At 38.4% G+C, this 16,606-nt stretch overlaps 2 protein-coding genes across 2 annotated transcripts in view; one reads left to right on the top strand and one right to left on the bottom strand.

Moving 5' to 3' along the window:
• The window catches only part of sh3bp5b (SH3-domain binding protein 5b (BTK-associated)), a 30,001-nt gene extending 22,311 nt beyond the window's left edge, over positions 1 to 7,690 (bottom strand). The window contains exons 1-3 of the mRNA XM_082550617.1: positions 7,286 to 7,690; positions 6,175 to 6,237; positions 1,457 to 1,585 (exon numbers count right to left, since the gene is read on the bottom strand). Coding sequence (XP_082406743.1) covers positions 1,457 to 1,585; positions 6,175 to 6,237; positions 7,286 to 7,675 — 582 coding nt within the window. The 5' untranslated portion in view covers positions 7,676 to 7,690. The remainder of the gene's footprint in view (positions 1 to 1,456; positions 1,586 to 6,174; positions 6,238 to 7,285) is intronic.
• Positions 7,691 to 14,994: 7,304 nt separating this feature from the next.
• Positions 14,995 to 16,175, top strand: LOC309717988 (uncharacterized protein; the record flags this gene model as incomplete). The annotated part of the gene is made up of 3 exons (XM_082552928.1): positions 14,995 to 15,023; positions 15,125 to 15,686; positions 16,164 to 16,175. 3 exons carry the CDS (start codon positions 14,995 to 14,997, stop codon positions 16,173 to 16,175), a joined length of 603 nt encoding a protein of 200 aa, XP_082409054.1.
• Between the last annotated feature and the right edge of the window lie 431 nt (positions 16,176 to 16,606).

The raw sequence follows: 16,606 nt of genomic DNA, 5'->3' as shown, positions 1-16,606 counted from the left end.
CGTGCGGGGGAAGTCTCATCTCAGTTCCCCCAAGGACCAAAATTGGCAAGACTGCCAGAGGTGCCACTTCTGTACAAATACCTGACATATTTATTTCACACTTTACTTTTGTGTTTGTGCATTTATTCTTAATAGCAACATGCAGTTTGTTTGTTTTTTTAAAAATAGCAACATGCAGTTTTTCCTTGCAAAAAAGGTTTGAAATGAGTAACTGACAGAGGAACCTTGGTACCCTAGATTGCATTAATGTTAACAAGAAACTGCAAGCCATTTCTACGGAATATTTCACATCATTGACCTAATCCGCAGTATATTTGACTCTTTGCAGCACATCTGGATGTTACTAAATTCTAGGAATTGATATTTTTTGCTACAAACTTTTCCATATGACCTTTGTCACAATAGTAGCAGAAATGCTCTCAGAGAACCTAGTTTAAGGTCATAATGCTAAAAAAATGGGAAGTCCAGCTACAGTGTCACTTTACAGAAGCTCTTTCAAAATTGCCAAAATTTCACCACACTGTGAAAAGTTAACCTTCAAACACATATCTACAGATATGTGAACAGATAAATACTGACAGCATGACAGTAAGACCTGTGTCTTAAGTAGAATCCTATAAAACTGCACAATAAAGTCTTTTGAGTCTCACTGCTGCCTAAATGTGCACTTACAGCTGTATGGGCTCTTATCAAGATGTGTAGGTGGCTTCTTCCCCTTTATTTACACATACACACATTTTACAGAGGCTCAGCTAAAAGGGGAACTGAAAATGTAGTCTGAAATGAGTCTGCATGTCACACTCGCCTCCCTTTTTATCTCTTTAAACACATTAAAACAAAGACCAGAAAGCTACACAAAGGAATGCAATTACCAGGTGTCACTTTAAGAGTACTGAAGATGAAACCATTAAAGAAGGTAGGAGAGGATAGGGGAAAAAAAGATAAATACTGGTGCACACAATCAGGCTTGAACACCAGTAGACAATGGAACAATGTTTTTCACTCTGACTTACTCGGTGCTTATTTCAAATCCAAACTAATTAAAAACTTTCTGAGGCCTGACCAGGTCTTTCTATTTTATACATCAATGGTTGCTGATAGGAAACTTGCTGAGATTGAACCTGCTTTTCAAAGCAAATGTATAGCAAGAGACATGCCCCCCAAAAGAAAAAGCAACCAGCAGGTCATGCATAACTAAACATTCTGTATATGTGTACGTCTGTATAGACTAGCTGTGTAAAAGCCAGGAAGGGAAGAAATCACAGGATGCAATCCTGTTTTATTGGCCACTGCTAAAACCTAATAGCCTTGCAATTGGCTTTGAACCAAGTCGATACCCAAGGCTTGCTTTAACCACACCTAAGGCTTGACTTGAACTCAACTGATTAGTTTGAGTTGCCCAACTGTGCTTAAAGACAGTTTTGAATGTTTACTCCATCTTCCATTGCTCACTGACCTGTCGGGCCAGTCTGCGAGCCTCCCAATAAGGTTTGGACTCCTCTATTGCCTTGCCGATCTTCTTCATCAGTTCATCCAGCTTCACTGTGGCCTCCACCAGAACTGAGCGGAACTTTTGTCTTGCATCCTGATCAAAAGAAAAAAAAAAAAATCTTTAGCAATTTAAGTCAAAACAAACTAGGAACAGGAGGTTGCAAAAAAATGACAAATACAACTCTAGTGCTTCTTTAGAAGCAAAAAATAAATCAATCAATCTTGTGCTTACTCACTGTCAAAAAAGGATAAAATCGTATACCATTTGAAGACTCCCCTACTTACCTAAATATTCCTCTTGTCAAGTAAATCAGTCATCTTAAAAACGTCAAAATGCGTGCGTTTGTTTTTTAATATTGTATTTTAAAAGGAAAAAAAAAAAACGTTCAAAACGGGCCTTTGGTGAACAACCCCATGTTCTAGTGATTGATCATCCTTCAAGCAAGGCAATTAGTCTATGTTATAGATGTTTATGCATATTCCTGTTATTTCTGGCAATTTAATTTGTGGCGAATTTCCTTTGGGGAGAAAGTAGAAGCCTCAGCATTAGTAATTACACATGCTGCTATCCATCTTTATTTGTCATATCCTTCTAAAGGATGGTGTAGCTCTTAACTCCTGACCTTTATTAACCTCACAGTTTATGAAGTTGCTGTTTAAGGAAATTAAACTTGCCCTGTTGTTACCTCTCTTGTAACTCACTGCCAAGCCATTAAAGCACCTTGAAAACCCAAGAATTTCAAGAGAACAACAAACAAAAAAGGGCATTTGAAAAATGCAAAGCAAACACTGACTATCAAGCATTAAACATAATTTAATCTGGATAACGTGTTCAGACCATGTCCCAGATAGAGCTGACATATTTTTCTTGAAACTGAAAAACAAACTAAAGCCAGTCTGATGAACACAGTCCATGAAAATCTAGTCTGATACACTTTTCTAACTGAAAAGAAGTGACCTTTCTGTTTAGTGTTAGAGAGCCTTGTTTGTCCACTATACAAACAAGGGGAACTTCTCAGACATTTATCTCTATAGTTTCATCACAGTCATCTAATTTGCATGAGAGACAAACCTTCAAAGCACAACAGCAAATAAAAAAAATCAATAAAAAAAATCCAGGAAGTAAAAACAAAAACATTCAGTAAACAAACTACAGCAAAGCAACTGTTCAAATCCTCATAACTTTAAATACTTCCTTGTTTTCAAACCAAACAGAATCACATCCATGATAAATTCTTTTATATGACACTTGTGTTAAATTCAGGCTCTGGTGTCATTGTGCATGGGTAATAACTGTTTATTTAAAGTAGACATACTGAAAATAAACAAGATGTTATTGTTCGCTTATATACTGTGCATAACAGAAAAGTGGTAAGTAATTTAATATATATATACACATTTAAGGTTGAAGAACAAAAAGCTAGTCAGCATTCAGAGTGCACAATGCTTGTTTAGCACTCCACACTTTTTAGAAAATTCCATGGAAATTGGATGTGGCTGAAAGACAGATGCTCTCACCAAATATCATTTTGGTGCGACAGTTCTTGTTTTGTTGTGCGCTGAACTTTTATGTGGTCAATAACAGTACATAAGATTTACTAAAAGTTATGATCAACTTTAGATTTCTTTTAACACCTACGAGTTTATATTTTCTGGTATTAGAGGTCCCTAGAAGGTAATTCTCAATATGCTTTTCAGTATTGAGGAAAGTGTATTGAGTGTACTGGTTCGACAAGGATGCAATCTCTCATGTTAGATTACTCACAAGCCAAGGTTGTGAGGGTCTATTTTGAAGCAGGCTGAGGTGTCAGATCTGCACAGGAAGCAGAAAACCAACACTAAGTGCAGTTTGCTTTCACTCATGTCCGAACCTAAAGTTGACTTTGACTGTATTCTGCTTTCCAGGCTTACTGACAGTCAGTCCTCACTTTTCCCCTGTAGTTTGAATCTTAGCCCATGGCTGTTGTGTCAAACTAGTTTTTACTCCTTGTCCAGTCTTCTCTTCCACACCACCACTTTTAAAAATGCCCTTCTACTCCACCTGCCACTGATCTTCTAATCACTCAACACTGCCCACTTCTTCCACATCAACTGACAGCGACTGGTGCATTGATAGTGTATTGAGAAAACTCTTGTTGCTCAATCGATGGGGTCACTTTGGCTTAAACTAAAATGCCTGAACATCAATAAACTGTCAAGAAATTATTCAGACATAAGCATTCCCCAGAAGATGAATCATCGTGACTTTCATAACCCCTCTGCCCTTTCACTTAATTACTTCACAGGATTAACATTTTTAAAGATTTTCCAGAAGAGTTGAAAAAGTTTTCTCTAACCAACAACATTCAAAAACTTACTGAAAGCTTTTTAACTGAGATAGAAGAATCAGTGATTCTTTATCCTTAAAGAAATAAATTTAACTTAAGACAAATTCAGGATTATCTGAATTATTTTTAAATTCTGTTAATCAAGTTGTCAGCAATTAAACTATGCCAGAAATATTAAAGAGTGATACAGCATATGGTATATATATGTTTTAACTCTGACCCCCAGAACATGAGAGGATAAAGTACTGACTTTTAAGTTTGAGGTAAAAAAAATAAAAAAAATCAACAGTCTCTTTTTGTCCTTGTGTCAGATTTTGTCAGATGTGGCTTACAAAACCCTCAGCAGTCATTGTTTCATTTCCAACTAATGTGTTACTTAGTCAACATGAGATCATTTCTGTGGAAACAGCTCCCAGTTTGGATTCAGAAGACAGAAACCCTTTTTACTTTTAAAGTTAGACTTTCCTTTCTAATAATGATTAGAAAGTCAGGTGACCCTGATCCAGCTGCTCAGACTGCTGGGGGATTTTCTGTGACACACTAAACTTTTCTTCTCCATTCATCTCTTTTCCCTCCTCTGATGTTCCCTGATGTTTACATGAGGCATGTCATTAAATTGTGTCTTTCTCCCATAAGCTGTGTTTTGCTGTCTCCCTATGCTCTCTGTTTTCTCTTCTTTCCCCTAACAACCAACTGGTCAGGACATATGGCTGCCCATGTCTGAGTCTTGTTCTGTTAAAGGTTTCTTCCTATTAAAGGGAGTTTTCCCTTACCACTGTCACCTAGAGCTTGCTCATAGGAGATCATCTGATGTTGGGGTTTTCTCTAATACTGTAGGGTCTTTACCTTACAGTATAAAGCACCCTGAAGTGACTATTAATGTGATTTAGAGCCATCTAAATAAAACAGAATTGTCTTGAATTCAAAATGTCCAAGAAGTACTTATTTTCAGCTTTTATTGGAAGGAACTTTTTTTTTTACTGATGCTGATGCAGACTGAGGTGCAGAGTGTCTGTCCTCTCTCTCAGGGGTCGGATGCTGACACTGTGACGCACTTCAGCTTCAATACATTCATGCTTAAGGCGGTGTGTCAGCAACTTGTGGTTATCTGCTAAATTAAATATCATTTGCGTCACTGCTGTGAAGATACATTTTCTGTTTCACAACACTGGGATCGGTACTACTCCAACCTCTTTATTTTACTCATCAGCAGCATCAACGTTTCAAATCAAAAGCCTCTTTAGGCAAAACAAAAGCAGTATGATACCACACTGCTTAGTGTAGCAATAACAGAAACCTTTATTCAAATAAGAAGACAGTGTCCCCGCTGCTGACATAAACAAAAGGATGGATTTCTTTGGGAAGTTCTGAAGCTGAGTGTGCACAGCTGGGGTGAATGGATAATTTAAGTTTTGCATTATTGTTGCTTATATTTACCAGTGGAGCATCATAGGCTGCATTGATGTGCAAAAGATGTTCTTGTCTTATTTGAGCACCTATATTCTGTGCTGCAAAATAAATAAATAAATAAATAAATAAATAAATAAATAAATAAAAATAAAAAAAATACAGACCTTGTGTTTAAAAGAAACCCTGAGAAGATGCAAAGTCACAGACTCCTGTTCAGCTTAACCTCTGAGTGCCCCAATTAACCCCATGTAGAACTGTCAACTTGTGCAGTGCAACACAGATTTGGACTTTCAGCCCCATAAAAATGCACACAATGTTGCTGAACTATATAAATGCAAGCCATCAGCTGCTTCTGTGCTTTAATGGGATCAAAGATCAGTTCACCAAGTTTAATGGTTTTTGACGGCCCAAGTGAGAGTCGTGTCTCTGCAGCACATTCTTTCTGTTTTGGTCATCACGGGCTTATAGCTCCACAACAGTCAAACTGTTTTATATAGAGGTGGTTTGCCAAGACTTTGAAGCTCACATGCTTGATCTTGGTAAATTGATTTGGATACAGCTGTCAGCAAAATGTTTTTAAGGCTTAAATGAGTTTATTGTAATATAACACACCAAGTCAGTGTCTCACACAAAAAAGTAACAAGTTAGTTTGTAGGCAGAAACCTGCTGACATGGAATAAAATCTGAACTTTATATGAAATTTGGCCTTCAAAAAGGAAAGGTCCAACTGTATCTATATTCTGAAGCCTTCAAAACAACACTTGATCTCTTTGAGCGATGACTTTAAGAGCAGATGAAGTAGATGTTAAGTATTAATTACTGACGGGGGTCATATAAGCATGATTATTTGCTTGATCAGTCAAAAGCTAACATAACTCCACTACGCTGAAAGGAAAAACACAAACACATTCAATGCACATAACACTGTGTGTACCAAATAACTGACCTCAAGCTCCGTCTCACATCTGTTGATGTCGACAGTGGACTGGTTGAGTTTCTCCAGCTCCCCCTGGAAGAGAGATGAGGACAAAGTGATGAAGCAAAAAGGAGGAGGAGATAATAATGTAACACAACACCTAAAACTATGGGAGAGAAAAACTAGCAACATCTGGAAAGAATTATGTGAACATGGGGAAGAAGGGAATGTAAACTATGGCTTTTAAAATGTTAATGTGCTTTAAAAAATAATAATAATAAAACCACTGGAACTGTGAATTGTACATTACACTAAATATATTTTCCCTCATAAAAGGTGCAGAAAAGAGTGCAGTATGTTAAACTGTCAATGGTCCACTGATATCAAATATCTTCCTCAAATTCAAATTCTGATTCCAGAAATTTGAGTATTTGGAGATACAAATTAAGAAATCTGTATTCCTCGCAGGACCCAAAGAAAAACCACTGTAAAGAAAATGCTAACTATAGCCCCTACAGGAGGCAACATGAATAACTTTTTCGTGCTGGTGTTTGCATGTTATCCTGTGAAATGATCTTCGACAAATAAACCCAAATACTACTATTCATCGATTCAAACAGGAGTGTCATGTAGTTATTACCAGACATCTCTGGGTTCTTTGGTAAATTGCATTTTTTAGAAAGCTTGGACTGACCAAGCAAACATTTATTTAATCATTATTCATTACATTTTTTTAGGTTTACTTTTTCCTAGACTAGGAAAACAACTTATTAAATGACTTTTAAAGCCTGATATTAAAATACCAAAGTACATTTTTACTCATATTACTGGCTTCTACCATTTAAATTTTGACTTGCCAGTAAATTAACTGGACTAGCTTTTTGAACATAATACTTTCATCCAGTATTAGTGGAGCTACAACAATCTGCACACAACCAACACAGAAGACAATACTAACAGTGTTACCTTGTATTTACAAAAAAAATTAAATTACTAAGAAAATCCAGGGGCTGAATCATGCTAGGACTTCGCTGTTAGCTGCTACAGCGGTTTGGAGACAGACATACTGCTGTCTGGAAAACAACGAACCCTAACCGATTAATAAAACACGCTTAATGCTTTAAAAGTAAAGGTTAATCACCTGGATTCTGGGGTCCACCTCCTCGTCTTCATAATCAGCCTCGTCGTCGGACCTGTGCTCCTTCTCTAAATGGTCCATATCGGAGCTGAAGAAGAGACACCACAGCCAAACAAAGACAGAGCTCACTACAAGCGGAGACACCGCAGACTCATCTGTCTCTCGCAGCCGGTCACCAAGAGCTGGACTCGCCGCCCTTACTTCAAACCGCTGACTTAAAAAAATCGGTTTTAAAAGCTCGGCTTTTCGAGGAGGAACATCTCGGGTGGTATCAGCCCGGCCGAGCAGTAGCGTCTTTCCCCGTTCAGCAGTGCCTGCACACGGAGACCGCTGCTGACTGACCCGAGAGCTGACACAAACGGGAACGCCCCCTCCGAGTATGGGAGGGGCCATACAGCGGTGAAACGTGATGGCTTTTAAACGCTCAGAACGCTTATGAATATATATTTATTTAAAACAAAAAGCAAATCTCAGTTAAATTAAATGCTCTTTCTATATTCCCATATACAAACATGTTAGAAAATAAGAAAATGCGAAGAAACACTTGCTATGACTTCAAAACATGTGCTGTGTTAAGGAGATAACAACTGAAGCTTAATATGGGCCTAGCCGTACGTTCATGTAACTAGTTTGTACCACCAAGTGGTTCAGTTAGTTAGTGTGGCCATTATTTATCCAGGTAAAGGTAAAATAGTAACAACAACAATAATAATAATATCTTTATTGTCATTACACATCAAAATCATCATTAAATCAAAATTGGATGCAAAGTGAAAAGGCCTGATAAAGGCTTAAATGTCTTAAACAGTGTACATGCATGTATGTATACCACACATTAGAGACATTTAACATTCTATGGGCATACTAGCACAGTTCATTCTTTTAACAAAAAAAAGCATCTTTTGGATGAAAGATATTTTTAAAACCTGAAAACCTGAAACGTGTGCCTAAGGGCAACAGTTCAAACAGAGAGTGTCCAGGGTATGATGGATCTTTTAGAATCCATCCTACCCTGGACTTGGAAGGCTTTTTTTTAAGGCAGCAGGAAATGTAAAGATCTTCCAGGGAGAGGAGAGGCCATTCAGTTACGTTATGGACAGTGGTGATGACCCTCTGGAGAGCTTTTCTCTCTGCTATTGTGCGGCTGGCAAACCACACACGGACACAGTAGCTTAGCCCTTGCCATAGAAAAACAATGAAGTCAGAAAAACCAAAAATGCTTGGTGGTGAAAGTATACAGTGTTAAATATAATGAAAACTGTCCACTGAATCCCTCGTCCGTGCTTCTTTCTAATAGTTGTGAGCTCTGCTATCACTCCCTTTCCATCAAAGCATTCTACCTATGTGCCGGCTATGCAGTGCTGGCTTTTTGGAGGACTTTAGCCAATCATATTAGCATAGGTTGCATACCTACAATCCTTGCACTAAATTACTAAGACTGCATTCTTATTTACCATGTTTGCCTGGCAAAAGGAGAAGCCCATTAAGAAAATGGGTGTAAAAGTGTGGAACTTATAGAGTAGTACATAAAAATACAGTACCTGTATACCTTTAGGATATTGCCCTATATTTGTTGGGATTGGCTCTAGCCCCTTGCAACTTTGAACTGGATAACAGTTGAGAAAATGATGTACTGTTGGACTTTGTTGGATCCTTAAAATCATCATGTTAGTGGAGGATGAATCAGTAGTTCACTTGGACCCTGACTTTTCCATAGGCAAATAAGCACATATATAAAACATGCAGTATGCATGAATTTAAAACCACAGTCCTTGTGCGTAGGTCTGCCTTGGTTTACACATTTGTGTTGTCCTGTGGTGCCTGGTATCTCAATGTTGTGGCAGTATGGCAGGTCTTTGGCTTGTTCCAGAGGATCCCACAGATGCTTGATATCCTGCTGGAGGAGGCTGCTGCCACTGGGGAGTGCCTTTGTCATAGAGTGATGTACCTGGATTTCAGTATTGTTTAGATCAGCAGTGGATGATTAATTTTCCCAAGGAGCAGCATGAGAAACTGGAACTATTGTGGCAACAATAAGCTGTGCCCACTTGGGAAAGTTAATGGTCCACACCTGCTTTAGATGGAAAAGTCAAACCAGCATAATGCCAGGATTCAAGGTTATTCAGCAAAGCATTCCATAATCTAATGCAATGAAATAAACAGTGTCATTCATCTGAACCTGTCAGTGGTTTTAATGTTTGTTTTTTTTGCTGAGTGATTGCTATACCTGCTCCAAGTATAGCCAGCCTTTTACAGCACTAGTTAATGTTACAGCCATTAGCCAACACAATAGCTATAGCGGGAGCCACAGCTTGGATCACAGGATCAATAATGTTCTTATTAAGGTCAGTTGTGTTATTATCTATTTTTCTTACTGATATATTTTAACATTAGTTTAAGAGAACCTCATGTGGAAAAAGGATTGAAAGCTATTGCTATAAAAATGTTACTGCTTTATTCACAGAGGTCACAGAGTTTTTTCATTCAGTTATATAGTACGATATTGTTATGTGATTGTGTTTTTATCTAAATTCCAAAATGTGCTACCTTAATATATAATGCTATCTCACTGTAAAACAGCATGATCCACATTGCCTTCCCTGTGTGACAGGCGCTGCCCTTTGCACTGAAAGGGAATCTTTTGTGTCTCTTGTTTGTGTATGACACACATTTCCGGGTTATTGGCATAAAGATGAATCCCTCAATATTTTCTATTCTTGGAAATTTGTTATTATTAACCTCACTAACTGACATTTCTTCATGATACAAGCAATTCTGTTGTAACTCTCCTTAATCCACACCACTGGCCACAAAAAGTTCCATATAAAAGTCATTTCATTTAGTTAAAAAATAAAATACTAAGAAACAACATGTAATATGATTATAGACATAGACTTAATTATAAGTCTGGGTTTAAAAACGTAAAATATAGTTCTGTGGAAAAATATCAAAGACTTTAATGTCATAACTGATATGCCAAACAGACTAAATATTGAATTGAATAATGTGTAGTGACATTGAAAAACTTTGTCCCTACTGTGTACACAAACAGCATTTTGTCCCAATTAGATTAAAAGCAGAAACTTTACTGTCCAGCTGACGCATGAAAGCTGTTTCCCAATTTGTAAACATCCCCTCTTTGGCTGTCTTGTTGAGTGGCCTTGACCTTTTCATGTAATATCTTCATACTGTAGATGCACAGAAAAATTTTCAGTTTGACAGAAACATGTCTGTTGGCTTGTGGATGTGAAAGCTTACTGTCTCTCTGGCTTGTCAACCCCATGCTCAGACTTGTTCCTGTTGCACAACTGTGAGTTCATCGGTTACAGTTTTTGTGAGGAAAAAAAAGCCTAATTTCCCAGTAAAATGATGTCTGAAAGAAAACTAGAGTAGGTCCAATGGACTCACACTGGCAACTACATCAATATCATCAGACTTGGCCTTCATTTAATTTGCCAATACAATAAGGTTTCATAACTATATCTTGCACAGGTATGATGTAATCATGTTGACTAAATTGGTCTACAGACATGCACAGCTGATGTTAGAAATTGTAGGATTTGCTGGAGTAGGACAGGGAGACCGATCTGGGGTTAAAAAAAGGTTGCGAGCACTGGGGATAGAACAGAAGAGCAATGACAAAGAAGGCAACACTTAGGTGGCCCGGTGGATAAGGTGGAACAATTCTGACGGCCACAGAAAAGCCCAGTGAAGGTGAAATCTCTCTGGAGGCTTAGTAGGAGGATGGCTGTGAAGGCGGAGCTTCTCAAATGGCCAAGGTGCTGAGGTGGTGGCTAATGATGGAGAGGCAGAACAGGTGGCCAGCTATGGCAGTGAAATGGTGGCTGAAATTGGGGCTTGGTAGGGCTTAATGAAGGGCATGTAACCCCACTGGAGGCTTTTCCAGCACCTGGTGGTGGAAGAGCATGGCAAGTGGCCAGTTCTCTGAAGACTTAGCAGAAGCACGGTGGCAGTTGGGCTGGCATCGTCATGGACTCATTATGGGACACTGGTGTGGTGGCAGATAGGAGGCTTGGCATCTGCTGACCAAGGTGGCAAAGCTGGGTGATACATTTATAAAGAAAATTATTGTACAATAACTTTTACTCAATAGAAATTTGAGGTATGATATAAAAAAAGCCAGTAGAACTCATTCCATCCATTTTTTGACAGATAACACAAGAAGAGTGCTGCACTAAACAACTCATGTGGATGGAATAAAATCAGAGCCACATCACATTAAGTAGATGTCCACAAAGCACAGAGCATAGAATGAAAAGCGTAGCAGCAGCATATGTGCTAATGTTTGGGGTACTGCAGTCGTGCACACAAGTACTGTATTAGTATGACTGAGATAAAAAAGAAAGCGACAACAGAAAACGTTGACAAAATACTCAAGTGTCAGAATGACTGGAGTGGACACAACCCAAGGTTCAAAACACGAGGACGCTGAAAAGAAAGATCCAAGGAATTTGGTAGTGTATAAATGTATAAACTCAAATGACATAAATTAATAAATACTACTTTTTCAGCATTAAGCTAACTCCATTTAGCTGAGCATAGTGGCATAATTAAATGCTAATTTGACAGCCTTGGTGAACACTGCAAGTTAAACCTCAAACTAAAAACACCAAGAAACACGACAACCTTCTGCATACAAGTGACCACAAAAGTCATATCAAAGAATTTCAGAGCTGTAAAAGTAAACAAGGTTTGTTACAGAGACAGACATTCTTTTCATGTGCTGGCATCACACTTCACATCTTTGTTGTCATTCCTAGTATTTGACAGAGAAGAATTCACTGAAAGATTTAAAAGACAGTGGCCTGAGGTGGTATTATACAGGTTTCATTATACTCAATGTGTTTACTTGCCTCAAGGGTTAAGGCTGATGAAGAAGCTCAGAAGGACAAAATCAACTGATCAGAAAAAGGAAAGAAAGAAGAAAAAGAACTCAAATCACTTTCCCAAGAACCTTCTCATTGAGTTTATGTGATGGAGACGCATATATCGAGACTGAAATAATACATCTGTTTATCATGAAGGCTTTAATAAGCTGATGACCTTCCACTCATGATACATTTTATATCACATAACCTTCACTCATAATAAATGAGATGTATTCATGATGGTAAAAGGCACTTTAGATAAAAGCATCCCTCTGTCCTCTTGTATGTTTGAGTCATTCTGAAGGACTTTCAAAGTCAAACATGTATGTTTGTATTCAAAGGAAAGATGGCTCCAGCTTAGTATAGAAAATCAACCGATTCACTGTACAAACCAATAAAAGAACCATACTTGAAAATATGGATTTAAAAAGTGTTTTTCACTCAATATGTTTACATTTTCAACCCTTATTTTACAGTCCAACATTTAGATTTGGAACACACATACATACATAGTTAAATAGATAATGTCTGCAGTCTCAAGTGAGCCTGTGAATATGCCATTTTGACACTGGACAAACATTTCAAATATTAAAAATAAAATAATAAGGTAGGAAAGGTAGAAGTGCTTAAACATTTCTTCAAAAGTATAAGATTTTCATTCCTCAGTTATTGTAGTCAGAGTAGTTTTTGATAACAATACTCTTGTAATAACTATAGAAAATCAAAATCTAAAAATAGATTTTAAAAATCAGCACTGCTAATAATACTAGCAATCATGTATGTCCATGTTTAGTATGTATTGTCATTTTGAGCACATTAATTGACTTAAAAACACAAGTGAATGGAGCTGTCAAGTGGTTATATAACCATAACTGTACAAAAGCATACAAAGGGACAGATACACAGTTATTTGGGTATTATCACATATACATTACTGGCACAACATCATTATTTTATTATTAAGCAAAAACATTTCCAGTCAAACCATTACATGGTTTTATCAATATTAAACAATGCCAACCAAGCATGTCTCAAACTCTGATATTGATAAATAAGTCAAAGCGTTAATTTTACTCTGACTATAAATTTAGAGTGAATCTAGCCAATCAAAGCTGTTGACGGTTCTGTCATAGCTCCCAAATAGTGGACCGGATGTCCTCATGTACTTTATCAGTAACACTGAAGGTCAAGGTGCAGGTTTTGTACAGTGACACACATCTTTATTCAGACGTACTCTCACCACTCCCTTCAGGACCGCAGTCCAACTTTCCTGGCTGAAAGACATCCCTTTGTCCTGTGGGCGCTGAAGGATATCCAGTCGTATCAGCATGTTTTGTCTCTCTTTGGGAGCTGGTGATTTGTCTGAATAACAGGATATGTCAAACCCTTATAAAGAGGAAGAAGCAGACTACAGTGTCCTCTCACTGTAACCTAGGTCACAACCTAGGCTTACTGACCTCCGTGTGATTGTATGGCTATTAGCTTACTGTCACTATGATATATGACTTGTGCCAGACAGAAAAATCCGCCTTCAGTAGGGAAATTTGTAAAGAAATGTGGAATTTGTATCCAGAGGCATCATTATCCATGTAAAACGTCTCTTTATCGAATTGTTGTAGAATTTGCCTATCTACCCAAAACCTTTATCAGTAAGTTACAATCTAGTTTAACATCATCCAAACAGAGACGCATGTGGGCCAAGGGCATTTGATGTTTTCCGAAGTGATATAAATGACAGAATATGTGTGGATATTCTTAAGGTGTGATTATACATTATTATATAACAATAACAACAACATTATCACTGCTTCATTCACTGGGTCATTGTGCTTGTTAATCTGGTAAGTCATATAAGAAAAGAAGAAAAAAGTAACAAGGAGCTTTCTGTTTATGGTGCTGTTGTGTAATTTTCCAGATATGTAGAATATTCCAGGCCTTATGCGGACTTGTCAAGACAGGTCGAGGTTGATCGAGAACACATAATCCTCGTCTGAGAAAACATTCTTTGCTTTGTTTACTTCTGACGTTTTATCTGGATTTCTTTCTGATTTTTACTTTCAGGTTTGTGGCTTGGAATTCTAGTAATCTAAGAAATAAAATTCCACCCAGTCCTTCCTCTCACTGCAACTAACATTGGTTAAGAGTGTCAGCTAAATGGCTTAACTGGAGGTCAAGCTAACAATGGGCTTTTTGCTGTGTCAGTGAGACAGTTGTTGCATTCACAGCAGAAGAGAAACAGATTGTATCTGTTTAACTTTATTTAAGTGGACTGTCATGAAGCGCTTGTTTAAGTAGCTCAGATTAGAGTGTCGGCTCCTGAAGAAAAATGCTGTAGAAACCTGACTTTATTTCGTTCTAAAATATCCTCCTGCTCAGTTATTTTCTTTCACTTCTTAATTATTTAAAACAAATGGTGAAGAAATGATTGTGTTGTGACAAATAGACTACTGAATATTTTCCTTACAAAACTGGTATAAAAACTATCTGACAATTTGTGAAAATAAAAAGCTGAATGACAGCTGAATTCTGAAATTCACATCTGTATACCTAGCACTGGTTACTAGAGAAGAATTTTCACACTGATCAGAACCCTATGATCATCCATCCATCCATCCATCCATCCATCCATCCATCCATCCATCCATCCATCACTTATCCAATTCAGGGCTGGGGGATGCTCAGGTCTTTCCTGGCTGTCACAGAACAATAGGCAGGGTACACTCTGCCAGCCTGCCAGCCTTACACAGTGAGACAGACAGAATGTCCATGCTCACCTTCAACACCTACTGAAAATTTATGATTGTTAATTAACCTAGCACATGCATGTCTGTGGACTCTGTAAGGAAGTCAGAGTACCTGTGCACCTGTGAACACTGTTCCATTTTACTCCCGTGACTGGTTAAACTGAACCCTCTGCTAGGCATTCTATAGAATAATTCTGTTGTATTTTTAGAAGGTTGCAGAGCAAGTCAAACAGTCAGTTAGGAAGACAGTTGCTGTACACCAACTGCTGCACCTCCACCCACCAGTCTGTCAAGCTAATCAAGTTTGCAGATGACACCACCGTTATTGGACTCATCTCGGACGGGGATGAGTCTGCCTACAGGAGGGAGGTTGAACGTCTGGTGTCCTGGTGCAGCCACAACAACCTGGTGCTGAATGCCCAGAAGACAGTGGAGATTATTGTGGACTTCAGGAAGCACACAGCTCCACTCCCCCCCATCATCCTGACTGACACCCCCATCACCTCTGTGGACTCATTCCGCTTCCTGGGTACCACCATCACCCAGGACCTGAAGTGGGAGCCCACCATCACCTCCGTCATTAAGAAAGCCCAGCAGAGGATGTACTTCCTGAGGCAGCTGAAGAAATTCAACCTGCCAACACGGACGATGATGCAATTCTACACTGCAATCATCGAGTCCATCCTCACCTCCTCCATCACCGTGTGGTACGCTGGAGCCACTATCAGGGACAAACAGAGACTGCAGCGTGTTGTGCGCTCTGCTGAGAAGGTGATTGGCTGCAGACTCCCATCTGTACACTTCCAGGACACTGGGGCGTGCAGCTCGGATCTCAGCTGACCCTTCTCACCCTGGACACAGTCTGTTTGACCTGCTCCCCTCAGGCAGGAGGCTCCGGTCCATTCGCACCAGAACCTCTCGCCATAAGAACAGTTTCTTCCCCTCTTGCACACATGAACAATAAACGTATGACTGTTCCCACCACTAACACATGACCCTACGCTGTGTTCACTGCATCATTCCATGTTTGGCACTGATCACCACCTGCACTCATGTATATATCATGTATATATCTATCTACTTAGCACTTTTAATTCTTATTCTTATTTTTATTTTCATGTCTATTTAAGCGTAATTTATGACAGTATGTTTGCACTGAAGCACCGCAGCAATTTCCTAATGTTGTAAACCTGCCCAACATTTGGCAATAAAACCCTTTCTGATTCTGATTCTGATTCTGATTATCAGGAATGGGCATGACTTTGTTGTTCATCTTGGTAGAGGTGCAGTTGACGTTTAGGGTGATACAGAACAAGAAGTGAATGACCTTTTATATTTCAAAACTTTCAAAGCATTTATTTATTTGCATCCATTTATTTAGCTGATATGTTTTAAGTGGAAATCAAAAGAAAAAAAAAAGACTAGCAGGTTATTTATATTACATCTTGACTATAAGTAAAAACACTGTAGTACAGTAAATGTCTATATGGAGATTCCTGCTGCCCAAACTTATAGAAAAGGTCAGGATATGCAGGCTAGTATCTGTACCTCCAACTTTACACTACTTTACTTGCACCAGATCACCTGTTATTAAAATATAACGCCCTGCTATTTTTAGAAGGTTGCAGAGCAAGTTACATTCAGTTAAGAGGTCAGTTTCTATTACCAAACTAGGTGTAGCTATTTATTTT

Source organism: Aulonocara stuartgranti (genome assembly GCF_965226115.1).
Source record: "Aulonocara stuartgranti genome assembly, chromosome: 11".
Lineage (NCBI taxonomy): Eukaryota > Metazoa > Chordata > Actinopteri > Cichliformes > Cichlidae > Aulonocara > Aulonocara stuartgranti.
The sequence above is the reverse complement of the archived record's forward strand: the minus strand, read 5'-3'. Positions and strand labels throughout refer to the sequence as shown.